Source organism: Jaculus jaculus, chromosome 1 (assembly GCF_020740685.1).
Source record: "Jaculus jaculus isolate mJacJac1 chromosome 1, mJacJac1.mat.Y.cur, whole genome shotgun sequence".
Taxonomy (NCBI): domain Eukaryota; kingdom Metazoa; phylum Chordata; class Mammalia; order Rodentia; family Dipodidae; genus Jaculus; species Jaculus jaculus.
The window spans coordinates 157,595,079-157,622,363 of record NC_059102.1 but is presented as its reverse complement, the minus strand read 5'-3'; the positions used below and the strand labels follow the sequence as shown (position 1 = coordinate 157,622,363).

Below are 27,285 nucleotides of genomic sequence, written 5' to 3'. Positions count from 1 at the left end.
GGAGAAAGAGCAAAAGAATGTGTGCTGGAACCCCTTACCACTGCAAACTAACTACACAGCAGGTTTTGCAAGCAAGTCTTTAACCTCTGAGCCATCTCCCTATCCCAGTCATAGGCTTTTTTTTTTTTTTTTTTTTGAAGCAAGCCCAACAGACTGGCCTCCTTTTTTGTTTTAATGTGAAAGAAAGGGAGAGAGTTGGTGTACAAGGGCCTCCAGCCACTGTAATCAAATTCCAGACACATGCACCACCTTGTGCAACCTTGCATGCTTGCATCACTTTGTGCGTCTGCCTTAAGTGGGATCTCAAGAGTCAAACATGGGTCCTTAGGCTTCACATGCAAGTGCCTTAACTGCTAAGCCATCTCTCCAGCTCCAATCAAAGGCTTTTGAGGGAATAATTGTATATTAAAGAGAAGTTTGAGGACCTTGTCAATTGGTATTCTCTCTGGCAGGGAGAAAAGAAACTGAGCTGCATGCAGTGTGAGCTTCCAGTCTGGGTACCAAGCTTTTCTTATCTTGTTAATAAGAGTGAGTGGCTTAGACAGAAAACCTGCTTTCCTTAGAGTATAGGAACCTTTATTTGTTTTCTTTTCTTTTAAAAAATACTTTGGCTGGGTGTGGTGGTGTACGCCTTTAATCCCAGCACTTGGGAGGCAAAGGTAGGAGGATTGCTGTGAGTTCAAGGCCACCCTGAAATTACCTAGTGAGTTCCAGGTCAGCCTGGGCTAGAGTGAGACCCTACCTCAAAAAAACAAAACAAAAAAAAAAAAAAAAAAAAAAAAAAAGAAAGAAAAAAATGGACTGGAGAGATAGCTTAGTGGTTAAGGTGATTGCCTATAAAGCCTAGTGACCCAGGTTTGATTTACCCAGTACCTATGTAAGCCAGATGCACAAGGTGGCACATGTGTCTAGAGTTTGCAGTGGCTAGAGGCCCTGATTCATCTACTCTCTCTCTCTATCTGCCTCTTACTCTCTCCCCACTTCTCTCTCTCTCAAATAAATAAGTAAAATATTTAATTTTAAAAAATTTATTTGTTAGAGATAGAAATAGAGTATGTATGTGTGTCTGTGTGCACACACACACCCCAGGACCTGTTGTCACTACAAATGAACTCCAGACACATGTAACACTTTATGGGTACTAGAGAATTAAACCTAGCAAGCAGGCTACAACGAAGCACTTTTAACTGCTGACCCATCTTCCCAGCCCCTTGTTTCTTTTCTTGTTTTTAAACACAAAAAACTTTGAAGGTATAAAAGAAGCAGATACTCTGTCAGGAGGTGGGCGAGTATCCAGAAGCAGTTGCCCGAGTGGCAGGCTTCCATGGCAATGCCAGCTTCGTGACTTCAGCCTGTTAACAACAGAAAGAACAGTGGCTGTGTGTGACAGTGAACTGTTTCTGCAGACAGAGGACAAGAACCGCCAGTTACAGGAGCGCCTGGAGCTGGCCGAACAGAAGCTGCAGCAGACCTTGCGCAAGGCTGAAACGTTGCCGGAGGTGGAGGCCGAGCTGGCCCAGAGGGTAGCTGCGCTTTCCAAGGTACGCCTTGGTTATCTGGGTCATGCCTGAGTTCTGATGTTCTGCTTACTGCACTAGAGCCCGTGAGGTGTTCAGTGCTGTTTTGCGTGTGCCCAAAGTACTTTATCTGTGTAAGAGTGTGTCCCTTTTTCTGCTTCCTGTGTCCCTGTCCCATGTCAGGTGTATACTGTTGTCCAGTGTCACGATTCAAGGGCCAATATTTCTGAGGGCTATTTCAGTCAGCAACTCAAAGCAAAGCATGGAGGGTGCGGGGGAGGAAGTGAAAGGTTTTCTAAGTAAAAGGAAAAAGAAATCAAAATAAATTTGTAATAACTTTAAGAAATTTTATTCTTTTAAGATTACTTAAAATATGTATTTTTTGAGATGAGGTCTCACTCTTGTCCCAAACTCCTGGGCTCTAGTGATCCTTCTGCCTCAGCCACTGAAGTAGCTTGGACTACAGGTGCATCCCACCATGCTTGGCTTAATTTTTTTTTTTTTTTGTTATAAGTAATAATTATTTGTTCAACAACTATTGTTGAAGCATATACAAGAGTAGTCCCCTTTCCAGTCCTCACCATTCCCAGGGAAGAAGGCAGGTAATGAATAGCTCCAAAGTAATGGGACCAGCGCTCAGCTCAGCAGTCCATGCAAGGACCCTAAGAGCAAACCAACAGCCTTCTGGGTACCCAGGGAGAACTTAGACTGAAGTATAGCCAGGAGCAGCAGCCAGATCCAGGAAGTGCACGGGTGCATCAGCCCCTGGCAGGAATTCTTTTCCTATGGTGTGAGCTTGGCTGCTGGGGAGGGACAGGGAAAGGCTGGACCCAGAGAGAGTCCTGCATGTAAACCAGCAGGTGGTAGTCTCAGCTCCTGGGCCAGGCTCCTCTAACACGTATGTTTCTGTGGGCTGAAACAGAACCTTGCATTCTCCGTCCTTGGTCCACTTTTAAAGTCTCGGTTTCTTTTCTCCCTGCTATCCTTCCTGTCCTTGTTGGCTTTGTAGTCTGATCCTTTGTCTTCCGGGAGCTCTGCTGCTAAGGAAGCTAAACTGTTGGAACTTACTTCTAAGCTTAGGAAGGTAGACTGTGTATCTTGCTCCTTTCTTGTGCTTGCTGCTTTCTGCTTCCCATGCTCATTCACCAGAAGCATTGAGGATGGGCAGTCATGCATCCACTGAGGTCAGGCCGGGGTGGGGGAAATATAAAGTCAGTTGTCAGTGCTCACCACCCTCCAGGCCACTGCGAGAGGGCTAGTTACTTCATACTGTCCACATGAAGCCACAGAAGAGATGCTCATGGCTGTGAGTAAGTGCTGCTGCTGGACAGGGTTGACAGTCCACACAGAGCATGTGGTGCTTGCTGCCGCAGTAGTATGTAGCCTGTTGTGACTGAAGTGTTGGTGGGATGTTGGCTTACATGTTTTTCATGACAGGCTGAGGAGAGACACGGAAACATTGAAGAAAGACTGCGGCAGATGGAGGCGCAGCTGGAGGAGAAGAATCAGGAGCTTCAGCGGGTACGTCAGAGGCTAAGTCTAGTCCTCTGTGGGATGTGCAGGGCAAGGACTTGGGCCTCTTCTCCATTGCTCCCTTCTCCATGGCCTCCAGGTCTCCTCCTCAGACTTTGGCCCTCTGTCTTTGTCCTTACTGTATGCTTTTGTTTTGTGGCCTCATCTGTTACAGCACCCACATGTGTCTCACACTGGTGGTTTCTCAGCATCATTGGCAGCAATATTGCATGGGAATCAGGATCCCCAAGGCCAAAAAGGCTTCTTGCTCTTCCAGCCCATCAGGGAACTATCTGGATACAAATGAGTCCATACAAGTCCATACCAATCCCCCTAAAACTTACAGTGTTGACCAGGAACCTCCTAAAACATAGAGCAAGGCCTTTTCTTCCTTGATGACTAGTCTCCTTTCTCAGGATGGAGTCCAGAAATACTAGATTCCAGCCAGAGTGATGACTTCTGTTCCCAGATCCTAGATTAATACTCCAAATACAATACTGAAGGGGTTGGGACTCTAGATGCAGTGCTGGGTTGGGTCGGTACTCCACAGCAGTGCTGGAGTTGGACTGGATGTTTTAGAGTACTAAGAACACCTACAGAGCTGCCATGAAAAAGGCAGTGCTGAAGGAGGATGTTGGGGCAGGCAGCAGTTGGGTCAGGTTAATTTTGTGAGCTTTCCTTGGAGAGGCAAGTGAATGCCATCCAGAAAATAGTTAAAAAGGCAGGCCCAGGCCCTGCTGGCACAGTGCCTGGTATGGAGGGAGGAAGCATAAATGTCTGACTGCAGAGCCCTTCCACCATGTCAGCTAGCATTTTGCCATCAATTTAAGGCTGTTAAGTCTTGCTTTCACTGGAAGTCTATTCTTGGCCTTGAACTGCAGAGAATCAGATGCCCTTCTAGGAAATGATGTCTTTTGAATCCCTGTGAGAGATCATGGATTAGGCCACACACACACACACTCCCCCCCACTGAGCTTGTAAACATAGAATTGCATTTTTCACTTAACCTTTTGCTGCTTTGTTTTAAGAAAATTGACACACACTTCCAAAGTTCTATCATTTGTCCTGCCCTTGCACAGGCCCCTGCATGGGCCTCTGTGGATACTGATAGTTGTTTTGTGTCAGGCACATTCAAAGGTTTTGGGAGGTGCCACTACACACTAGTCTTCCATGAGGAAGCTGCATGTATGTACAGAGTTGCTGGGACTCATGGTGGGCCTGTCGTCGAGGGTTCAGTCTTGCCTGGACATGATGCAAGCAGCCCATGCTCATTGCCCTCTACCTGGGAGGGTCCCTTGAGCCCTGCAGCTGGGCTTGGGTAATGCAGGCATGAGCTGCCTGCTACCTCTGCTCCTTCCACCTGTAATGTGTTCCCTATGTGTGGGGGGCACAGGGTTTTCAAACCTTGAAGCTGATCATGGTTTTGTACATCAGACCTGTGCCTTGTTAGCTAGCATATTTTTTTAAAATTTTTATTAGCATTTTCCATGATTATAAAAAAAATCCCGTGTTAATTCCCTCCCTCCCCCCCCACACTTTCTCCTTTGAAATTCCATTCTCCATCATATTACCTCCCATAACAATCATTGTACTTACATATATACAATATATGTATATACAATATCAAGTATATTAAGTACCCTCCTCCCTTCCTTTCTCTTCCCTTTATGTCTCCTTTTTAAATTACTGGCCTCTGCTACTAAGTATTTTCAGTCTCACGCATAAGCCCAGTCATCTGTAGCTAGGATCCACATATGAGAGAGAACATGTGGCGTTTGGCTTTCTGGGCCTGGGTTATCTCACTTAGTATAATCGTTTCCAGGTCCATCCATTTTTCTGCAAATTTCATAACTTCATTTTTCTTTACCGCTGAGTAGAACTCCATTGTATAAATGTGCCCCATCTTCATTATCCACTCATCAGTTGAGGGACATCTAGGCTGGTTCCATTTCCCTTAGCTAGCATATTTAAAGTTACTTAAGTTATTATTTGTAGCATTTGGTTGGAAGTTCCATGGTAAGAAATTCATACAACATGAGGGATAAAGAATTTAAGCCTTGCCAGGCGTGGTGGTGCACACCTTTAATCCCAGCACTCGGGAGGCAGAGGTACGAGGATTGCCGTCAGTTCAAGACCACCCTGAGACTCCATAGTGAATTCCAGGTCTGCTTGGGCTAGAGTGAGACCCTACCTCAAAAAAAAACCAAAAACAAAAACAAGCAAGCATACAAACAAAAAAGAAATCTCAGCCTCTACTGACTGTTCAAAACAGCCGTTATCTTTTACTCTGTTAATTCTTTTCCCTTCAGTGTAGCCCCAAACTGTTATTTACACAAGGGGAAACTCCTCTATCAACGTGCATATGTCAGTCTCTCAAGTTCTTCCTGAGCTCTCTTAAGTCCCTTGTTTAGTAGAAGCAATGAGACCTTCTGCGTCACTGCCTGTCCAAGACTCGTTCTGAGTTTCCTAGTCTGCCAGTTGGTTGTAATGTGCAAATCCGCTGAGAGTGACTGAGGCAGCAGTGGGGAGCACTGATGGTTGCCTGTCATCTCTCTGAAGCTGAAGCTTTCCTGCTCCTGTTGTAGGCACGGCAGAGAGAAAAGATGAATGAAGAGCACAACAAGCGCTTGTCGGACACTGTAGACAAGCTGCTGTTTGAATCCAACGAGAGGCTCCAGTTGCATCTGAAGGAGAGAATGGCAGCACTGGAGGATAAGGTGCGGAGGTCCAGGATCCCTGCAGACAAGGAGAGGGCACTGGCTGGTCTCCTGTCACTCCACTACCTAGCTAGCCCTTTTGTGTGTCAGCCTGAATCTCTAGGGAGGTATAGGCAAATAGTTTCTACAGGGGTCCAGTTGGTAATACCTGAGACTTTTAGTAACTGAGTAAGTCAAATAATGTTGTGCTAATCAATAACCCACACAAAAGCAGCCATAAATAGCAAAGTACCATCTGACTCACAAGCTGGGTATAATGGTACATGACTGGGATCCCACGCTCAGCCTGAGGCAGGAGCATTGCCTTGAATTTGGGGTTAGTCTGGTGTACAAAGAGCCTGTATCAGAACCCCTTCCCCCCCAGGAGAAACCACACCAAACTGCAGCATACATTTAGGATGTGGTCAGCGAAGGAGCACGTTTGGTTCTGTGAACTGACCTTGCCTCTCAACCCATGCTTGACTCAGGCTGCGGCCCTGCTCCTGCTGGTGGGCTGCTGGTAGTTTAAGCAAGCGTAGTTGTGGCGTGCTGTATTACATGGGTCCTTTAAAGAGCCAGCCCTAAGGACTTGCTATATGTTTTTCAGAATTCTCTATTGCGAGAAGTTGAAAATGCGAAGAAGCAATTAGAAGAGACGCAGCATGATAAGGTACTTCAATCTCTCACTCTTTGAGGAAGTGGCCCCAGGTATTGGTGTAAATTGAGGTAAACCCTGTGCCTTTTCTACCACTGCCTAAGATGTTTAAGGCCTTACATTCGAATGCTGAATGCCTTGTGCATGGTTCAGAATCCTGGACCTTCCTGGGTTTGAGACTAAATTATATGCTACAAACTAAAAACAGTGCTATTGGTTGGGGAGAAGGCTCAGTGGTTAAAGGTACTTGCTTGCAAAGCTTACTGGTCTCCCCAGTATCCATGTAAAGCCAGATACACAAAGCGATGCATGTGTCTGAAGTTCATTTGTAGTGGCAAGAGGCCCTGAGGATGCCCGTACCCTGCCTTTCCCTCTCTCTTTTTCTGCTGGCAAATTATATATACCACGTTCGCGCGCACACACCCACTCTCCCTCCCTCCTCCTCTTCTGTGAGGGCTATGGGGATGGTTAGGTGGGAGAGCACTTATCCACCAAAGCCATAAGCCCATCCCTAGCACCGTAAAAAAGAAGTTAAATATTGAAAGGCGGGGCTGAGCAGAAGGTGCGGTGGGTAGAGCACTTGCCATACAAGTGTAAGTACTTGAGTTTGGATCCCCAGCACCTGTGTAAGCAGGAGCACCTGCAGTGAGAAGGGAGGCTGAGAGGGCAGAATCTCACAGAAGATGGAGGGCCTGCTAGTCTGAAATGCAGCAGTGAATAGTGAATGACCCCGCCTGAAGCAAGGTGGAAGGTGAGGACTTGACACCTAAAGCTGTCCTCTGACCACCTCGTATGCACCATGACATGCATGTGACTGGATTTACACACACGAACTCCACCTATCACAAACCAAAAAGAAAAAAAGGAGGGGGGCTTTGAAGGAACAGTACTTTTCAGCAAAAATATGTGACCATATCTGCAACTTTGAGCTAACAAGAAGTGGGTAAGGTTGGTCAGCAAACCTGACAGTGTTATCATTTCATTCTCTTCTAAGACACGACAGTGATGAACCACTTGTCATTCTTCTTTCCATACTGAGTCTTAGGAAGCAGACTGTGTGTTCTGTAGTTAGAGCACTGGTCACCTTGGACTAGAGATGGTGCATGTTTTATGGCTGCATGTGACAGCAGCTGCTCGCCTGGGCAATACAGATTTAGCAGTGTGGTCAGTGGACAGATGATGCAGGAGGTGGTGGGAAGACACACTTGCAGCAGGAAACGCGTGCTGCCTTGCTCTTGAGGGGATTCTGCTCTTCCTACAGCATCTGTGTGCTGACAGTGTGGTGCTTTCCTCCATTAGGGCTTGCACAAACATGCAGCCTGCTATGTTCACTGTCAAACTCAGAATCCAGAGTTTAGTCTTTGTAGTTGATCATTTAACCTGTTATGGTTCTGCTTAACATCTGAGCATGCTTGCTGTAAAAAGAGCCACAATGTAAATCATTTACTGTTTTGTAGGATCAGCTTGTCCTAAACATTGAAGCACTAAGGGCTGAGCTGGACCAGATGAGACTGAGAGGTGCCTCACTCCATCACGGGTATGACATTTTCAGCATCCGTTGTATGTTTGCAAGGCCTGTGTTGCTCATGTAGGCAGCACATGCTCTGATAGATAGCTTGTGGTTTGACCTCAAGATGCCTGTAGTTTACTAGCAGGCAAGAGGTTAAGGAAGATGTCCTTCCCAAGGTGAAAGCCTATGCAAGGCCACATGTCACTGGCATGACTCGGAAGCTCAGGAGGCAATTTAGAAGGTGAAGTGATCCCTAATATTTGCGTGTTTGGATTGAGGTACCCAGTATGGCATGGGTTTTCTGGAAACCTGGGAGAGCTGAGGAGTGGACATGAAAATGTTGGCTATGTACAGGCAGCAGGTGGTTCTCAGGACCCTCCTTGGAGACTTTCTCCAACTTGACAGTTACCTTTCTTCTAATACCAACCTTTTTTCCATGTTCCAGCCGGCCCCACCTGGGCAGTGTCCCTGACTTCAGGTTCCCTGTGGCAGATGGGCACACTGATGCCTACAGCACCAGCGCGGTATTGCGGCGCCCCCAGAAGGGCAGACTGGCAGCACTGCGGGACGAGCCCTCCAAGGCAAGGCTTCCACTCATGGGAAAGTCACCCCTTGATCCTCAGCCAATTCTGGGTCTCATTATCGGCCACTTGCCATTGTCTTCTCCTGTGCTCCTTCTGAATTTTCTGGCTAAGAATTTGTTTGCCTAGGCATGCTGACTTTCTTCCTTCCTTCCTTCCTTCCTTCCTTCCTTCCTTCTCCTTCCTTCTCCTTCCTTCTCCTTCCTTCTCCTTCCTTCTCCTTCCTTCTCCATGCTTCTCCTTCCTTCCTTCTCCTTCCTTCCTTCTCCTTCCTTCCTTCTCCTTCCTTCCTTCTCCTTCCTTCCTTCTCCTTCCTTCCTTCTCCTTCCTTCCTTCTCCTTCCTTCCTTCTCCTTCCTTCCTTCTCCTTCCTTCCTTCTCCTTCCTTCCTTCTCCTTCCTTCCTTCTCCTTCCTTCCTTCTCCTTCCTTCCTTCTCCTTCCTTCCTTCTCCTTCCTTCCTTCTCCTTCCTTCCTTCTCCTTCCTTCCTTCTCCTTCCTTCCTTCTCCTTCCTTCCTTCTCCTTCCTTCCTTCTCCTTCCTTCCTTCTCCTTCCTTCCTTCTCCTTCCTTCCTTCTCCTTCCTTCCTTCTCCTTCCTTCCTTCTCCTTCCTTCCTTCTCCTTCCTTCCTTTTCCTTCCTTTTCCTTCCTTTTCCTTCCTTTTCCTTCCTTTTCCTTCCTTCCTTCCTTCCTTTCTTTCTTTCTTGTCCCTTTTAAAAAGGAAACTAATTTTGATAAAAACAACTTTTAACTTCAATGCTAGGTACTTGTTTGAAATAGTGAAAAAAAAAATATATGAAGCTGGGCAGGGTGGCACCCAACTGTAATCACAGCACTTGAGACACTGAGGCAGGAGGATTGCTGGGAGTTTCAAGGCCAACCTGAGACCCTGCCTCAAAACCAAAAATGGTGAGAATGCAAAATGCCTGCAGCCCAGAGTACCCAGCTGGGGAGGGGAAGCACACGACAAACAGTAAAAGACACTATGCATATTCCTACCTAGTGCTCTGTGGGAAGCTACTATGAAGCTTTTGGATTGGCATCTGTGGCTAATCCTGGTCCACATGTCTTGAGTCCAGTAGCACTTAGCATGTAGGATGACAGGCCCTGGGCCGCTTGTACTCACAGCTGGGGGAGGCTGGGCAGGGCTAGATGTTCTGCTTCTAGGTTCTGTCATAGTGTAGGCTGGAGGCCTGAGGTCCTCACTGGGTGGACCTGGCTGCGTGTTCCCTACTGGTCCCCACGGTGTGACATTGGCTTCCCTCAGAGCTCACATTTGGAGAGCTGGGTAAAAGCCTATCCTTGGAAGCTGCTCACTTTCCCTTTGGCTGTATTACCTCCATTCTATGAGGGAGCCACTACATCCTGTCCCCATAGATATGGAGGTGGGAAGAGGAGTGTATTTTCAAACCATCACAGTATGACGGGCAAGAAGCATCAAGGAATGGGCATGAGGCACCTGGGTTTGTGACTGGAGCAGAGACCTAGGGCAGGAAAGAACAGGAAGTGTTAGGACTGTGCCGTGGTGCCATGAGGTCTGCACCAGGTGAAGGAAAGAGTAGAGTCATTATATGCCAGGGCTTGGCTAGGAGTGGCAGGGAAGGTGGGGCCTGTTATTAAGGGAAGAGAGCTGTAGGTTTAGGTGGAGGGGTCTATGTTCATTTCCTATTCCGGAGAAGGTGCTTAGGTGGCCTTTGGATATTCCAGTTTGGAAGCAAGAGAACAGTCCAGAAGCAGAGGTATAAACCATGCAGGAGGTATTTTGAAGCATGAGTCAGGGTGAAATCGTCCATGGAAGCCTATGGTTAAGAGTTGGATTCATAGAGTACCCCAGGCTGGGGATTGAGAAGGAACCACAAGGGGTGTGGTTCTGAGGCCAGGGAGGAGAGGGATAGCCAAAGTTGAGTCTACTGTGGGTGGGCAGTTTGGGCTAGCAGGTAAGCAGAGGGCAGGGTGGTTGGTTAGGGCTGGCTGGGGCAGCTCTGCTGGAGGGAGGGGCTTAGCCCATGGTCTGCATTGAGCTCCTGGGAGTGGGAGGGAAGGAGTGGACAAACAGGCCATTGTTGACAGGCTTGCTGATGGGCATAGAAATTGATGGTAGGCCATGGAAGACTGGGGTGGGATGAAGTTGTGTGTTTGTGTTTGTAGTTTAAGGTGAGAGTGGAGACAGTGTTCTTAGCTGATTGGGCTGAGCCAGCAGGAGGACACAGTGGTGGTAGGAGTTCAGCAGAGGATGTGGCCCCTTTGAGAGCAAGAATAGCAGAAGGCATGGGTCCTTACATCTGTAGAGTAGAGGGAGGGGAGGCTGTCAGTTGGTAGGAGAAGGAGAGGGAGGGAAGAAGAGGCAGAAAGTAACCACCAAGTGGGGGTCTCAGCCGCTATGTTCTCACAGCAGGCGTCTTGTGTGTGAGGTGCTACTCTCAGGAAAAGTCCATTTGCTGGCCAGCCAGCTGCCCACAAAGCTGTTGTCGTGCATGTTCTACTTTCCTCTGGCTTTTCCCAGTGCGCAGCACTAGGCTCAGGAAAGCACAGCTGTGCAAACTTCCTACTGTGCCATTCTGTGGCACTTGGAGGTGGTGGCAGCTGAGGGAGCCTAACCCAAGTGCAGCTATGTTACATTTTTCTTTACTGCCCATTAAAGTAAGCAACGTGAACATAGGACAGTCTAAGGAGTGCATGATCTTCATCTGCCAGCACGCACACTACTCTTGCTCTCGTTTTAAGGCAGGCTCTCTTAGGCTGACCCCCAAATCTGGATACCTCCCCAGCCTTTGTTTCTTAGGTGCTGGGATTACAGGTGTGCTGCACCATGCCCAGCTTCCCCATCTCTGAAATGTCGCTTTCTTAGCAGCTGCCCACACAGTTTGTAAACATGCCTGTCTTCTCAAGGCCTATGGGCTTCCATTTCAAACTGCTGACATACCTGACAACCGTCTTCCTCCAACACAGTGACTACTATTGCTCATTAATGGCTGAGGCATGGTGTTCTTCCTGGCAGGTACAGACTCTCAATGAGCAGGATTGGGAACGGGCCCAGCAAGCCAGTGTCTTGGCAAATGTGGCCCAGGCATTTGAGAGTGACATGGATGTGTCAGATGGTGAAGATGACAGGGACACACTGCTGAGTTCCGTTGATCTGCTGTCACCCAGTGGTCAGGCCGATGCGCAGACTCTGGCCATGATGCTTCAGGAGCAGCTGGACGCCATCAACAAAGAGATCAGGTAACATGTGCAAGTGGAAGTAGATGGGGCCTGAGGTTCGTGCACACCTGTGAGCCTAGAACTCTGGAGAGTAAGGCAGAAGGATTAGGAGCTTAAGGTCATCCTCAGCTATGTAGAGTTCTAGTCCAGCCTAGGCTGCATGTCTCAAAAGAAATGGATAAGAGGGGAGGACAGAGTTTGAGGTGGGGAGCAAAGGAGGAAAGTGAAATGAGTGAAATACATGATACACATGTTTGAAGATGTCAGAATGAAATGCACACTTTCATCCATTGATTAAGGAAAAAGCAAGAGATTATGCAAGGAGCTCATTCCCTTGAGAAGTCTGGAAGGTTAGATTTTCTAATGCCCCATTGTAACAGAGTTTTGGGTTAGAATTTGAAGAGTTTTAGAAGGCCTTCATTATGGTATCAGGATGGTCGTGTAGGATGCTCCCCCAGAAACTAAAGATATCTACAGAGGCTCAAGGCTCAGTGCCACCAGAGCTGTGCCTGAAGAATATGTACGGGGAGTGCAAGGGGCATCATGTGCCCTGGTGAGGTGCCAACTGGAGCATATTATGAACAGTAAGCAGCAGCCTTCCTTCTGTCAGCTGGTGTCAGAAGACAGAGTGACAACAGAAGTCAGAGTTTGACCTGTGATTAACAGAGGGTGGAACTTGAACTGGGAAATGAAGGGACACTGCTTAGTGGTTCTCATCCAGCTTTAGTGACCTCTAAACTCAATCCTGGCAGTCCCACTATGATATCCACTGGTGCCCACAAGGCTCTCTGTGTGATTCATAGAGCCACATTTTCCAGTGACTTTCACTGGTCCCTTGATCAGAAAGGACAGGCTTGCCCATGCTGTGCCTTTCCTTATGTTACATAGTGCAGCACGGGGTGTAGGGAGGTGCAGCATGACGTAGTGGGAGGTACAGCGCTTGGAAGTTAGGCGGCGCAGTGCTGAGATGTTAGGAGGTGCAGTGCATGGGTGTTTGGAGGTGCAGTGCTGGGATGTTAGATAGTCCAGCACAGGAAAGTTCACTCTTTGTAGTGCAGTCTGTTGTCAGAGGTCATGTGGAGGGAGGATGTCCAAGTCATTTTAACACCACCAATTTTTGGGGGGGTTGCCTTTTATTTTATTTTATTTTAGTTTTTTGAGCCATGGTCTCACCCTAGTTTAGGCTCACTATGTAGCCCCACACAGCTTCAAATCATGGGGATTCTCCTACTCCAACCTTCTGAGTGCTGGAATTAAAGGCCTGTGCCACCACATCCTATTGTTGCTTTTTGACACAGTATGTCATTACATACCTCAGGAAGGCCTTGAACTTGACATCCTCCTACCTCAGCCTCCCTATTGTTGGGATCACAGGCCTGTGTTGCCATGTCCAGCTCATCTGTAAATTACTTCTTTTTTCTTTAGCAACTGTGTTAACTATTACAATGAAATTTACAAAGCTGTGGACTAGCTGTGGAGTGGGGTCCTGCCACTGTCCTTGTAGTGATAGCGAGGCCAAAGGTACCCACTGTTGACAGTGGCCAGGTCGTGAGGTGCAGCAGTGTGCTCAGATGATATCTGTATGGGCTCAGACCTGGGCAGCCACAGCTGGTTTTGCCCTCATGAAGAGCAGCCATGAATGTGGACCATCAGGGGCCTGTTGGGCCAGAAGGTGCTCATTCTCGTCAAGTTCAAACAGGTGACTCTGCCTGTTCTGTGTGGAGAGAGCTTGAGTGGGAGAGGCCAGCGGAGTCAGCCTCCCAAGGGGCAAGCCTCACAGGAAGCCTGCCAGTTGCTTGTGTTACCCAAAGCCAGGCACATTTTAGAAGACATGATTGGAAAGAGGGCCTTTGCCCATGGCTTTTACTTCTTGCAGTGTATTTCCAGGTAGACGTGGTCTGTCTGTCTCTCTCTCTTTTTGCTTATTTGCTACAGGATCTCATATAGCCCAGACTGATTTCCTGATTTTCCTTCCTATACCTCCCAAGTGCTAAATGACAAGTGTGGACTACCATGCCTGGCCCAGAAATGATTATTCTGTAGTGAAACAAGTTGTCATGCTATGGATGCTAAGATCTAGTCACTGACCTTGTCAACAGTAAGATCCTTTTAGCATATGTGAGTAAAAGTGTAGGTGGAAGGCACTGCAAAATGCTGTGCTTGGTAGTACTCTAGTTGTTACTGGCACAGTCATAACACTAAAACTGCTGCATGCGCAGTGCTTCAGGGAGGGAGAGCCTCGGCCTTGAATTCCACGTTAGTGTAAGCTGCTTGGCGTGCACCACAAGCCAGCAGGGCTGGCCTCTTGTGCTGGTGGTCAGCCTCTTCTCTTGCTGCCATGGTTAAGTGTTGGCTACTTCTAGTTGCTTTGTGGATTGGTTCTTTGCATCAGAGTTCCTGGTTTCCTGTGAGACCTATAGGTGAATATGTAGGAGGTGAGAGGTGTAGTGATTAAGTGTCTCATTTCTCAGGAAGGAAATTAATAGCTGCAACCATAGAAGAGATTGTCAGTCAGCCCTTCAAAAATTATAGTGTGAATGATATATAATGTAAAGTCAAATATATAATACAAAATCAAATATGAAAGATATCAGAACCACCTTAACAAGACTCAACAGGAAACTACCTTTTTTGTTCTAAATTCTACATTGGAGCTGGGGGTGTAGCTCACTTGGGAGAATGCTTTCTTAGCATGCAGGAATCTCTGGATTTGATCCTCAGCATTGAATCAAACCCAGCATGATGGTGCACACTTGTAATCCTAGCACAGGGGAGGTGGATCAGAAGTTCAAAGGGCTGCTCATCTTCATGGCTAGTTTTAAGCCAGCCTGGGTGACATGAGATCCTATTTCATTCATTCATTACATTAAGAAAGGTAAGCTAGGCACGGTGCCTCATGCCTATAATCCTAACACTTTGAAGGCTGAGGCAGGGTAGGGGGCAGGGGTTATCATGAGTTTGAAGCCAGTTTTGGTTACAGAGTGACCCATGTCTCATAAAATCAGAATAAATAAGAAAACCCAACAATAATAAAGAGCTGGAGCTTCTGCCAAAATGAGTAATGAACCAAAATTCTCACAGGGATAAATCAGCAGATGAAGAAGGGTGAGATCAGATGCCATGGAACCCATACTGGCCTTCAATTCACTGTGTAGCTGAGAAGGACCTTGAAGTTCAGATCCTCCTGTCTCTACCTGCAAATGCTGGATTATAGACACTGGCCACCACAGCTGACTATAATATATTTTTTTAAATATCTAAATACACTAACATTTGCGGTAATTAAGGAGGCTGACAGCTTCTGTTTTGATTTTAGGTTGATACAAGAAGAGAAGGAGAACACAGAGCAGCGGGCAGAGGAGATTGAGAGTAGAGTTGGCAGTGGAAGTTTAGACAATCTTGGTCGTTTTAGATCAATGAGCTCCATTCCCCCCTACCCTGCTTCCTCGCTCGCTGGCTCCTCCCCTCCGGGCAGCGGTCGGTCCACCCCAAGAAGGGTCCCTCACAGCCCCGCTCGGGAAGTGGACAGATTGGGTGTCATGACGCTGGTAAGTGTGGCCTTCCTGCTGCAGCCTGCCCCTGCACACCTAGGTGAAGAACTGCATTGGAAGTTACCTCTTTGCCCAGAAGCAAACCAACTATATTTGTATTTTAAAGGTTTAAAAAATTTTAAACTAGCTAAAATTTAATCATTCCTTTAATGTCATATTAATTTTGTGTTTGGATGGCCAGGTTAGCTTGTTACCACTTACTTGGGGGACTCTAGGCAACAGCCTTGGGAGGAAATAACATGACTTCTCCAGGCGTAGCCAGTCAACAAGTAGGAGTGAAACACCCAGGACGACGTGCAGACCGCTCATGGGGCAGGGCTGGCCCAGCATGTGCGAGGCCCTGGGCTCCAGCCCTAGCCCCACAAAAAGGAAAGAATTCCAAAGGTGTTCACAAGAACCAGGCTGTAATTTTATAGTAGGGATACCATATGAAGCTCCAGGGCACGGGGGCCAGCCAGAAGGCTTATGGCATATGAAGCCACACTGCTGCTTCCTCAGAAGCAGACAGGCCTCTCCTCAGCTTGGGCATACTTCTGTCCTGGAAGTCCTATGACTTGATTGAGAGTAGGAAGTGTGTGCATGGCCTCTGAGCACGTGCTGCTGCCCAGTTGCCTGACACAGCTTTCTGCTGCTGTCTGCTGTGTTTTGCTGCATTGTGGGTCAAGATCTAAGTCACTGAGTCACTTCAGTGGCACATGGAGCAGTAGCCATCTGTTTTGGTATTTTGATGTACTATTTGTATAACGTCCATCATTAGCTCATTAGATGATATTTTGAACTCCTTGACAGCTTCACCCATGACTTCATTCTTCTTCCAGACGCTTTGGAGGAACAGCTGGATGTAATGCATTTTTCCTTTGGCCCTGTGATTCCATGTGTAGGCTGACAATCTCTGTGTACCTGTCTCATCCAGACCCTAGGTCCCTACCTCATGCTGTGACAGTTCTTCATAGCCTGAGCAGGTGGCCAGGCAGCTGAGTGTGAGTCTGTGTGCTAGACTGTGCCAGAAGTGCAAGTTGCTGGGCCTTTTCACATTAAAACATGTATTTTTAAAAAAAAAAACAACTTTTTTTCTTGGTAACTTCCATAATTATAGACAATAAATCATAATTCCCTTCCCTCCCCTACTTTCCCCTTCACAAATTCACTCCATCATATCCCCTCCCTCTCTCAATTATTTTCTTTTATGTCATCATGTTTTCCTCCTATGATCAGGGTCTTGTGAAGGTAGTACAAGGTCATGAATATCAAGGCCATTTTCTGTCAGGACGATTGCATTGTAAGCAGTCCTTCCCTTCTTTTGGCTCTTACATTCCTCCCACCACCTCTTCCACAATGGACCCCGATCCTTGGAAAGTGTGATAGAGGTATTTTAGTGCTGAACACTTCTCGGTCTCTTCTTCTCAGCACTGTGGTGCCTTTTGGTTCATCCCAATGGTCACCACCATCTGAAAAGAGAAGCTTCTCTAACCAAAAGTGGGAGTAGCATTAATATGTGGGTAGCAACATTAGTAAAAGTGCTTACAGGTCTGTTTGGTGAGCATAATATATGCATTTAGCCAGGCAAGAGCAGGTGTTTCACTCCTAGGGCCCATGATCTTCCCTGCCATAGGCTTTTGACTAGATTTTAGTACCAGGCATGTATTCTTTCCCATGGAGCAGGCCTCTAGTACAATTAGAGAGTGGTTGTTTTCCCCCATTACAGACATGCCACTAGTGCACCCGTTCAGTCATTTGGCCTGGCTGGCCACACTTAAGGTATGCAGTGTCCACTCTTTTCACTGCTGATGACCTCTTTGGTATAGGGCTGCATGCAATGTAGCATTCTAAATCAGTAGTGACAAATAAATGTTGGTTAGTATGTGGTAATGATGTGTTTATAGGAGGAAGTGACTCACGATCTATGATCATCACATATGTGTTTCTGTGCAGACATGATTTACTGCATATGGAACTAGCAGAAACTTTGCATAAACAGTGCATAAATAGTACATGGTGTAGTCCTACAAGATCATAGACCTCATCTGCTCACTGATTTATACCATTGTCATTAGTGGATTGCTTTATCATAAATATCTTACAGGAGCCAGGAGATGTAGGGGGTCTGCCCAGGACTGTGGCAGCTTGTGTTCTTAAGTATTTCACAGGATCCCTTGCTTTAAGCAACAAACTTTTTTTGAGAAGCTGTAAATCAAATTATAGGATGTCATATTAATGTTCAAGAGATGATTAATAAAAGGTAGGTTTGGTTAATTTTGTGATAGTATTATAACTTCCTTATTGATAAGAGTATGTTAAGTTACAATATTTTTAACACATTCCAGGGAGGGCTGCCTTAGAGAAGATGCGCATTAGAGCCCTTTGTTATTTATATAGAGTATCATATTTATATAAGTTGCATATATTCAAATTTAATTCTACCTGAGTAATCATTTATATATTGTTTCCTGATAAATCCTGAATAACTTGTACTTAAATTGTGTTGCAAAAAATGTTGTGCCGGGCGTGGTGGCACACGCCTTTAATCCCAGCACTTGGGAGGCAGAGGTAGGAGGATCACTGTGAGTTTAAGGTCAGCCTGAGACTACAGAGTGAGTTCCAGGTCAGCCTGGCCTAGAGTGAGACCCTACCTTAGAAAACAACAAGAAGTTGTTTCCTGTGGCATTTTCTGTAAAGTACTATCTCATGTGTCCGTACTGTCAACCCCTAAGTTAACATGCTTGCCTTACTGATCCTTGAGTTTCTAACTTCAAAGTGTGCAGTAAATCTGGTTTCTCTTCATTTCTTCACATGCATCTGTCAGCCTAGTGATTTAAGGAAACACCGTAGAAAGGTAAATTGCTTAGTAACTTTACACACCTTCATGTCTCCTTAACACATTAAAGAATGTCCTGTTTCCATGAATGTCACCCTGTACCATGGTGTGATGTGAATAATTGACATTTTGGTGGAGCTGTGTATTCTAACCCTGCACTTGTAGTGTGATTGTGGTGTAGGAAATGCTTTGTCTCTGGAATACTTGGACAAGAGTCCACTGCCCCATCCCCCATCTCTACCCCTGCTTTTGCATGTAATCACTGCATGCTTGTATATAACAGACCCATCCAGAATTGAAAACAAGGAGTTGTCACAGCAGAGCCACAGGTTGAGATTTGGGGAAGCAGGCTCACTCATACTGACAGCTGGTGCGTGATGAGCTTGAGCTCTGTACTCAGCTCCGGCTGATGCAGACAACTCATTGTCTTGTTTTCTTTTTTGATTTTAGAGTTGCAAGTAATCTAGGCAGGCAGCAGGCTGGTTTCCAACTCAGTACATAGCTGAGAATGACCTTGAACTCCTGCCTCCACAGGGGTTACAGGTGTGGACTGCCATACTTGGTGCCCACTGTCTCTGTGTTTATATTATTTTTGATTTTTCAAGGTTGGGTTTCACTGTAGCTCAGGCTGACCTGGAATTCACTGTGCAGTCTCAGGCTGGCCTCCAACTCACTGTGATTCTCCTACCTCTGCTTCCTGAGTGCTAGGATTAAAAGCATGTACCTGGCCTTTTTTTTTTTTTTTGAGGCAAACCCAACAGACTGCCCCCCCCCATGTGTGTGTGTATGTGTGTGTGAGAGAGAGAGGAGAGAATCAGTGTGTCAGGGCCTCTAGCCACTATAATCAAACTCCAGGTACTTGCGCCACCTTGTGCACATGTGGGATCTTACATGCTTGCATCACCTTGTGCATCTGGCTTACATGGGACCTGGAAAATTGAACATGAGTCCTTAGGATTGACAGGCAAGTGCCTTAACCACTAAGCCATCTCTTCAGCCCTACTTTTTTTTTTTTTTAAAGGTACTTAACTTATTTATTTATTTGATTGGAAGAGGCAGAGAGAAAGAGAGAATAGGCATGTCAGGGCCTCCGGCCACTCTAAAGGAACTCCAGATGCATGCGCCCACTTGTACATCTGGCTTACATGGGTCCAGGAGAATCGAAGCAGTGTCCTTAGGTTTTGCAGAAATGCCTTAATCACTAAGCCATCTCTCCAGCCCTACTTTTTATTTATTTATTTATTTATTTATTTGAGAGCGACACACACAGAGAGAAAGACAGAGGGGGAGAGAGAGAATGGGCACGCCAGGGCTTCCAGCCTCTGCAAATGAACTCCAGACGCGTGCGCCCCCTTGTGCATCTGGCTAACGTGGGACCTGGGGAACCGAGCCTCGAACCGGGGTCCTTAGGCTTCACAGGCAAGCGCTTAACTGCTAAGCCATCTCTCCAGCCCCCCCCCCTTTTTTTTAAGGTAGAGTTTCACTCTCGTCCAGGCTGACCTGGAACTTACTGTGTAGCTCAGGCTGACCTCAGACTTGCATCAGTCCTACCTCAACCTCCTGAGGGTTAGGACCACTGTCTTTTTATTTAACTCTTCACACATCCCTATGAGGTACAGGTCACTTTCATAGTGTGAAAGCTCACAGGGTGGGGTAAACGTGTGAGTTTATGTTTGACTGGCTTCTTGGACTGGTGGCCATGATATCTCTGGAAGTTCTTGTGTAAGGAGCTCAGGCCTCCAGCTCAGAAGTAGTGGTTGAAAATTGAGTGCAGAGCCTCGGGCCGAGCTGAACAGATGCTGTTCATGTTGGCCCCAACTGTGCCAGCCCATCCCAGCCCTGCTGGGAGTGCGCTTACAACACAGTAGGCATGGCCATGGGCCAAGGCAGTCGTGCTTGCTCTTTGTGCCATCACTAAGACAGGCATGTGCCCAGGTGACAGTTGTGTGAGTTACTCTGGGCTGTGCAGTAGTGTTAGTGAAGACACAATGGTTCACATTGCTGCCATGGGGGATTAGTTTGTTGCCTTGCTGTGTTTCTTGCCATGTGGGTGCCATGGTTTGCTTTTTTGCTTAGGTGAAGAAAGCTGTACAAGTGTGTTACTCACACAGAGCCAAGTAGGGTATCTCCCACGTGTTATGCGAGCTCGCAGGAAGCTGAGGCAGGAAGATCACCTGGCTGCATAGCAAGACCCTATCCACAAACAAGAAACTGTGCCACTGAAGGTGGCTGGCAGACCCAGGCCTGCCTTTGTAGGATGTGCTGCTCCCTCAGAACTGAGAGCAGCACTTTGCCCTCTTGATGCTGATAGCAAGATCCCCTTAGCAAGGGCTGGAGCATGTTGACCATGCTCAAGCATGGAAGCCTGGTCTTCCTATGCCCTAGCCTTTTAGCATGCAGTCTGGTAACTTCGAGGATACTCTTCCTGAGGTGACTTGGTTGAACCACACTTGTGTTCCCAGAACCTAGAGATGGAGCCAGACACTGTGCTGATTGTCACCGTCCTCTTCTCCTTTAGTATTACAAACAGGCTAAGGTGACTTTGCTGATTTTATGGCAGGAGTACCAGTGCTACCCCTTCCTGCAGGAGTATGGAGATATTGCTATCCACTGGGCCAGCTGAAGGGACCAGAATGCCTCAGTGTCATTTAAAAAGAAACCAGCTGCTTAAGTCCTTTTGTTTGTACAAGTGTCCACTTCAGATGTGCCACGACATCTAGTCCACTTCAGAACCAGATGGTGCAAACGTATCCCTGGACCTGCCTGCACTTTGCAGGGGTGAAATTGTTCCCTCCTGTTACCACCACCCTGCACTTCAGCACATGCCGCACTCAGTTACCTTGTAGAGGAGCTCTGGAGTCTGAGAGGTCTTCCTGATGACGGACCTAGGATAATTTTTTCTAAGCCATATGGAATGAAAAGTCTTTCTGTGTGCTTCCATTTTTAGCATCCAGTCCAGACATTGAGGAATACAGATACACACAGGGGTTTGGATCATGGCCCAAAGCTGTTCTATGTCCCCAGTGCCAAAACAAAAAGATGCTGGCCACTTTCCCACATGACACATGTGCAAGAGTGACCTGAGGAGGTTTGCCCTGAGCTTGCGGTCAGTGAGAGTTGCCTTCCCTCCAGTGGACAGGCTGTGGCTGACAGCATCGCTCAGGTCCTGGGATGTACCTGGATTCTAGGGAGGCAGCACTGAGGCTGAGGGAGGAGGTAGCAGGTGTCCTGCACCTACTGGGGTTCCACACTCTTCCACGTGCACACAGTCAGCAAATTACATTGCTCTGGGCTCCTTGGTACTTCCTTCTGGATGAAAGTCCCTCCAGATGGCATTCATAAGATGAAATTTGGGCTAGAGGGATGGCTTAGCTGTTAAGGCACTTGCCTGTGAGCCTGAGGACCCAGGTTTGATTCCCACTACCCATGTAAGTAAGCCAGATACACAAGGTGGCACATGCATGTGGAATTCGTTTGCAGTAGCTGGAGGCCCTGGCTTACCTGCCCGTTCTCACTCTCTATCTGCCTCTTTCTCACTCTTGCTCTAACTTTCTCTCAAATAAATAAATACTTTTTTTTTTTTTAAAGTTTTTAAGCTGGGTGTGATGATGCACACCTGTAACCTCGACACTTAGGAAGCAAAGGCAGAAGATCAGGAGTTCAAGGCCAGTCTGAGCTACGTAAGAGTCTGTCTTAGAGACAGACTGATTTCTGGTGCTTAGCCAAAATTATAGCTAAAAGATCTTCAGTAAATTAGTGTTATAATTTCAAGGCATATGGGATTTTTTTATGGCACTGTTAACTGATTTTGCTCATATCTTCCCCTCAGTTGCCAGCTTCCAGAGAAGAGGTACGAGACGACAAGACCACAATAAAATGTGAAACCTCCCCCCCTTCCTCCCCACGGTCACTGCGGTTAGACAGGCTGCACAAAGGCGCACTGCACACAGTCAGCCACGAGGACATCAGGGACCTGAGGAAGTAAGGATGGGCTGCACACTAGGCCTGTGCAGAAGCCTTGGCTTATGCTTACAAGTATTAATTAGCAAAAATGTTAAAGAGAAGTTGGGCATGGTGGTGCATGCCTTTAGTCCCAGCACTTGGGAGGCAGAGGTAGGAGGATTCCTGTGAGTTCGAGGCCACCCTGAGACAACACAATGAATTTCAGGTCAGCCTGAGCCACAGTGAAACCCTACCTCGGAACCCCCCCCCAAAAAAAAAAAAAAAAGAAAGAAAAGAAAAGTTAAAGAATCACAGGTTGATAGAGTTGAGATGCTTGAGTACCCACCCTGGGGGCACCCAGCAAAGGGGCACCTCTGGGAAAAGTCTAAGCAAGGAGGAGTCTTGTGAGAGCTGAGCTTTCTAGAAAATGTCATTGCTTCTACTGTGACACTCTTTGACTCTCTTGTCAAAATTTGTGTGTGTGCACTTGTTTGTATGTGTGAGCAAGGAGGCCAAAAGTTGACACAAGGTGCCCTTCTTAACTATTCTTTTTGTTTTACTGAGGCAGGTTTTCTCCCTTGAATTCAAGGCTTGTTGATTCAGCTTGTCTACTAGCCAACTTGCTCTGGCAATCCCCTTTCCACCTCCCAAGTGCTAGTATTACAGGCTGGGCTTCATGTCTACCCAGCATTTATGTGTGTGCTGGGGATTTGAACTCCAGTCCTCATTCTTAAATGGCAAGTGCTTTATTCACTGAGCCATCTCCCTAGCCCTCTGCTGAGTCCTTTGAGAACTTTCTGTTCCTGATGGAGTTTGCCATGCAGACAGATCTGGACAGTGTCATTCAATAACCCTCTTCCTTGGGTCCTCTGCCTTTTGATTTTATAACTGTTGGAAGCACCACACCATCCCCATCCATTTATCAAGTGCTTCCCATCAGGAAACCAAAGTGGCCTTTCAATTCTGATAGTCCTTACAGTGCTCCTTGCTGGGTTTCTGGGTGTTGTAGCCAGTACATGAAAGAAGTCATGCAAATATCAATTGTCATTGTGCTCTGCAGGAAGTATGCATCTCTCTTGAATTGCAGCCCAGGGAAACTGCCAAGAGGGTTGAACCAGCCTCTCTGGTCCCCTCAGCCGAGCTTTTATTGTGCTGCTGTTCACTTAGTAGCTTGTGAGCAGCTCTTACTGGCTGAGCCAGGCCCCGAGAAGTGCTGCTCATGGAGCTGCTTTTTCAGTTAAATGGGAGGCAAGACCTCTTTCAAAGAGAAGCACTGGGCCCTCATAAACCCTGGCTTTATAGAAATAGGTGTTTGCAAGCCTTACCGTTAACCTCTGCCATTGTGCATAGCGCGCTATAAGAGAGACTGGTATGTTTTGTAGGACGTGTGAGCAGTAATTATTAAAAGTACGAAGTAGGGCTAGAGAGATGGCTTAGCGGTTAAGGCACTTGCTTGCAAAGCCAAAGGATCTCGGTTCAATTTCCCAGGACCTCCACATAAGCCAGATGCACAAGGTGGCACATGTGTCTGCAGTTTGTTTACAGTGGCTAGAGACCCTGGTGCACTCATTCTTTCTCTCTGCCTCTTTGTCTCTATCAAATAAATTTTTTTAAAAGTGCAAAGTATTCAATTTGGTATGGTATTCACATCTATAATCTTAGCACTTGGGAGGCTGAGGTAGGAGGATTGCCAGCTCCAGACAAGTCAGGGCCTCAAAGAAGCCAGCAAAATATTTTAGTGTTTGTGAGTAGAATGTTGTATAGTACACAGTTTGCTGTAAAGACCCCCCCTTTCTTTCATTAAAGCTCCACAGGCTCCCAGGATGGTCCGGTGAGCAACCCCAGCAGTAGTAACAGTAGCCAGGACTCACTCCACAAGGCCCCCAAAAAGAAGGGCATCAAGTCCTCCATCGGTCGCTTGTTTGGCAAGAAGGAAAAGGGCCGACCTGGACCAACTGGCAAGGAGTCGCTAGGACAAGGTTGGTTGGTTTACAGCAAGCTTCATGAGGGGTCAGGGCCCTCCCCATGTGCCTGCCATAAGTGCCCAGCTCCTATGTGCAAGTGTTCTCCAGGGAGTTTGGTCCCCACTGTAGGTGAAGATGTGAGCTGAAGAGCAACAACTACCATTCATTCACCCGGTGGTCAGTAGCAGTACTGTGTGCTGTCTCTACCTATACCACCTGTTTGTGAGAAACACAGATGCCTGCCATACTGACTGGGGCCTTTCTGCTTTCTTGAAGCTGGTGTGTCAGAGACAGAAAATTCATCTCAAGATGCCTTGGGACTCAGCAAGTTGGGAGGACAAGCTGAAAAAAATCGTAAACTTCAGAAAAAGTAAGCGTTTCAGATTTTTCCATCTTTTTGGATAGTTTTCAGGTCCACAGTAGTTTGGTTTCACCTTACCTGTTAAGCACAGCATGTAGCTCCATGTAGGCAGGATCTTCTGAAGGAGTGATTACTGCCTGTTGCAAGCTATGCTTCATGGAGGACTGAGCATTGGGACATTCAGAAAGTGCTCATGTGGCTTCACATCTACTTTGAGAAGTTGTCATGCTGGGACATGCAGTGGCAGCTTCGAAGTCTACATCTCAGCCCTGCTTATTAATCCATTCTGTGATTCTGGGAAAGTTACTTAGCCTCGCTGTGCTTCACTTTCCTCCTCTTTGAAATGGGAATCACGATAGCTCATACCCATGTAGCTTTATGAGTGGGACTTGACATCACATGGGTGAGATGGGTCTGCAGGCCCAGTGGCTGTGCCACCCTTACCTGTGTGGTCTGATAGAAGCATGTGCTATGTTTATCTCAAGTAGACTAGAGGTTATCCAACCTATTAAATTTAATTCTACACTAAGTCTTCAAGGACTAAGATGTGACTCAGTGATGGGTGCATGCGTGCGTGCATGTTGGTGTGTTAGTTCTGAAGCTACATAGTACTGTTTGGAATGGCTTTTGCTCAGGGGTTGTAGAGGAATGGTGCCTGTCTTGAGCCTTTTCTGATGCAGAATGGGTCCATTCAGCCAGTTAAGGAGAGGGCCAGATTGATTGAGACAGTACCCCAGTGAATCCACCACTGGAAAAGAAAACCAAAGCCGTGTCTGTAGCATAATAGGAGAGGATGTAGTCTAAGAAGTGAGAGCCAAACCTGGAAATGAGGGTAGGTCAGAACCTAAGGAGAAGATGGTCACACCAGCCTTGAGCCAGGGTCAAAGCTGACAGGCTCTGCAGTGCACCCCAAGTGCTCAGCAGCCAGCACTGGTTTGGGCCCAGAAGTGCACTACCGACCTTTGCTACCAGAAGGCAGTTTGCCTCTCGCCTCTGGAGTTTCCAGTTGTGAGATCAGTGGGTTTTACTTTCAGTCCTCAGACGGCACAGATGCTGAATATTTCCGGTGAGATACAACGCCATTGCTTGTGTGTATAGGACCTTTGGCCCTCTGGAAGTGGAGATTTGTAGAAACCATGTAACAATGAAACTGGATTTGAAATGTTGCTCACTTTGAGCTGTGTGAAATGTCTTGAGAGGATATGGGTCATTGCCATTCACTGTATGAAGCTAGTTTAAAAATTGAGCCTTCGCCTCCTGGAACCATCCTGGAACAATTTTGTGGCCTTGATTCTGCTGATGTGTTTTATTTTACACCCTTATACTTATTGTAATAAAAATAGTAAGGCTTGTGGCATTGCAATTTGGTCATCCACCCATTTATACCCAGAGGTTTGTATTTCATGAAAGTAAAGAAAAAAAAAGGTATAGATTCTCTAAACTGTGTCACTGCTTCTTAAGTTAATCTGTAACTCTCAGAGATCTGTGAGAGTCCACTGTGTAAGGACAGCCTTTGTCCATTGCCCAGCTTGTGACTACATCTCATTCCAGGTATGGGTGCTGGGGAGGCAGGGTTCTCTGAGCCATACCATTAGCATGTCTGCCTTTAGCTCTGAGCCTGTGCTATGGCTGGGCAGTATCTGAAGGGCTCTTTCTCTGTACTTTACAGTTCCCTACATGGGGAATGGGTGTGAGTTATGGTATGTACTAGCTGCAAGATGTGGAAACATTCAGAGTAGAAGTCTTGGTCTCAGCCATAGGAAAAGGGTTCGGCTTCTAAAGATGAAAGAGTGAGTTATCTAAATGAAGTTTGCTCTGAGTACTGACTTCATCAAAATTTATTCTTCAGAAATGCTTCCTAGTGGCTACCACCCTACTTGAGGCTGGCTTCTGCCTGCAGAGTGGACTAGGCAGTACGCACATAGATGAGGGTTCATTTGCAAGATCGCAGTGAGCTTACTAGACAATTGTTTCATGCTTTGGGAGTGCTGAGCAAGCTTGAGCCAGCCACTTGGACATCACCCAAGGCCAGACTTCCTTCCTGTTGTGAGCTTAGACAGTGTGCACAACCATAGAGCTCCCTGGCAATGTTGCTGCACTCCTCAAGCACTAAGTCATCTTTCACTTCTCTTGTGTGGCCCTATAATATGCCTGCTTGTAGGGACTGGACTGCGTAGGGCACCATGCAGTGGGTGCTTCAGATGATACTGGGCTTGCTCTTGACCTTGAACTCCTGAGAGAGCCCTGGTTTAGTGAGAAAGATAGTCTCTGTTCTTGCTGTCAGAATGACCCCGCGCATATGCTCAGGATCTCTAGAAGTGGTGCCAAGCAAGGAAGTGCCATGTCATATCAGCTGAACCCCAGGAAGAAAGGCTCCTTTGCCGTGGTGCTGGGGCCTCCTGAGGGAAACAGCTGGTGCTGTGTGTGGCGTGGAGCGTCTCTGTGCTCATCTGCAGTACTGAACCTGCTTGGTCTCCAGAAGCTCACACATATTACATGACCTTTTATGCATGGAGCATTCCCCTAGAATTTAGCATACTTCTGAAATATCTGTTTCCTACAACAATAATTGTTTTGTTGTTGCTCTTTGAGTTCTGAGGATGGCACCCAAGGTCTTGAGCATACTTTGTTGGCACTGTACCACTGTGCTATAGTGCACAGCCCTCCAACTCTAATTTTAAGGGCTCAAAACTTGTCACATGGGTTTGCATTAGAGCAGGCATTTTAAAAATCAGCCTTTGGAAGCTGGGCATAGTGGTGCATGCTTGTGATCCCAGTGTAAGGGAGGCAGAGGCAGGAAGATTGAAGGTTTGATGCCATTCTGGGCCATATATTGAGGCCTTGCCTCAAAACAACAGTGAAAATCAGGAGCATTGGGCATATGATGTGGAGCAGGCTGGTACCTCTCAGCCAACTCTGCCCCTCAGTCAGCACAGGACAACCCTGACACTCTGGCACCGTGGGAAGGCACAGACTGGAGGTC

The 27,285-nt window shown here is 47.0% G+C and overlaps 1 protein-coding gene across 9 annotated transcripts in view; it reads left to right on the top strand.

Moving 5' to 3' along the window:
• Positions 1 to 27,285, top strand: part of Ppfia1 (PTPRF interacting protein alpha 1) — a 110,592-nt gene that overhangs the window by 62,183 nt on the left and 21,124 nt on the right. For 6 of the 9 annotated variants that reach the window (XM_045146416.1, XM_045146412.1, XM_045146390.1 and 3 more), the window contains exons 9-20: positions 1,407 to 1,541; positions 2,955 to 3,038; positions 5,615 to 5,746; positions 6,333 to 6,395; positions 7,838 to 7,917; positions 8,336 to 8,471; positions 11,467 to 11,690; positions 14,986 to 15,217; positions 18,024 to 18,053; positions 21,865 to 22,016; positions 23,784 to 23,956; positions 24,218 to 24,311. In XM_045146416.1, the coding sequence (XP_045002351.1) occupies positions 1,407 to 1,541; positions 2,955 to 3,038; positions 5,615 to 5,746; positions 6,333 to 6,395; positions 7,838 to 7,917; positions 8,336 to 8,471; positions 11,467 to 11,690; positions 14,986 to 15,217; positions 18,024 to 18,053; positions 21,865 to 22,016; positions 23,784 to 23,956; positions 24,218 to 24,311 (1,535 nt within the window). The remainder of the gene's footprint in view (positions 1 to 1,406; positions 1,542 to 2,954; positions 3,039 to 5,614; positions 5,747 to 6,332; positions 6,396 to 7,837; positions 7,918 to 8,335; positions 8,472 to 11,466; positions 11,691 to 14,985; positions 15,218 to 18,023; positions 18,054 to 21,864; positions 22,017 to 23,783; positions 23,957 to 24,217; positions 24,312 to 27,285) is intronic. The other 3 variants (XM_045146426.1, XM_004654241.2, XM_045146394.1) reach the window with 1 other exon arrangement.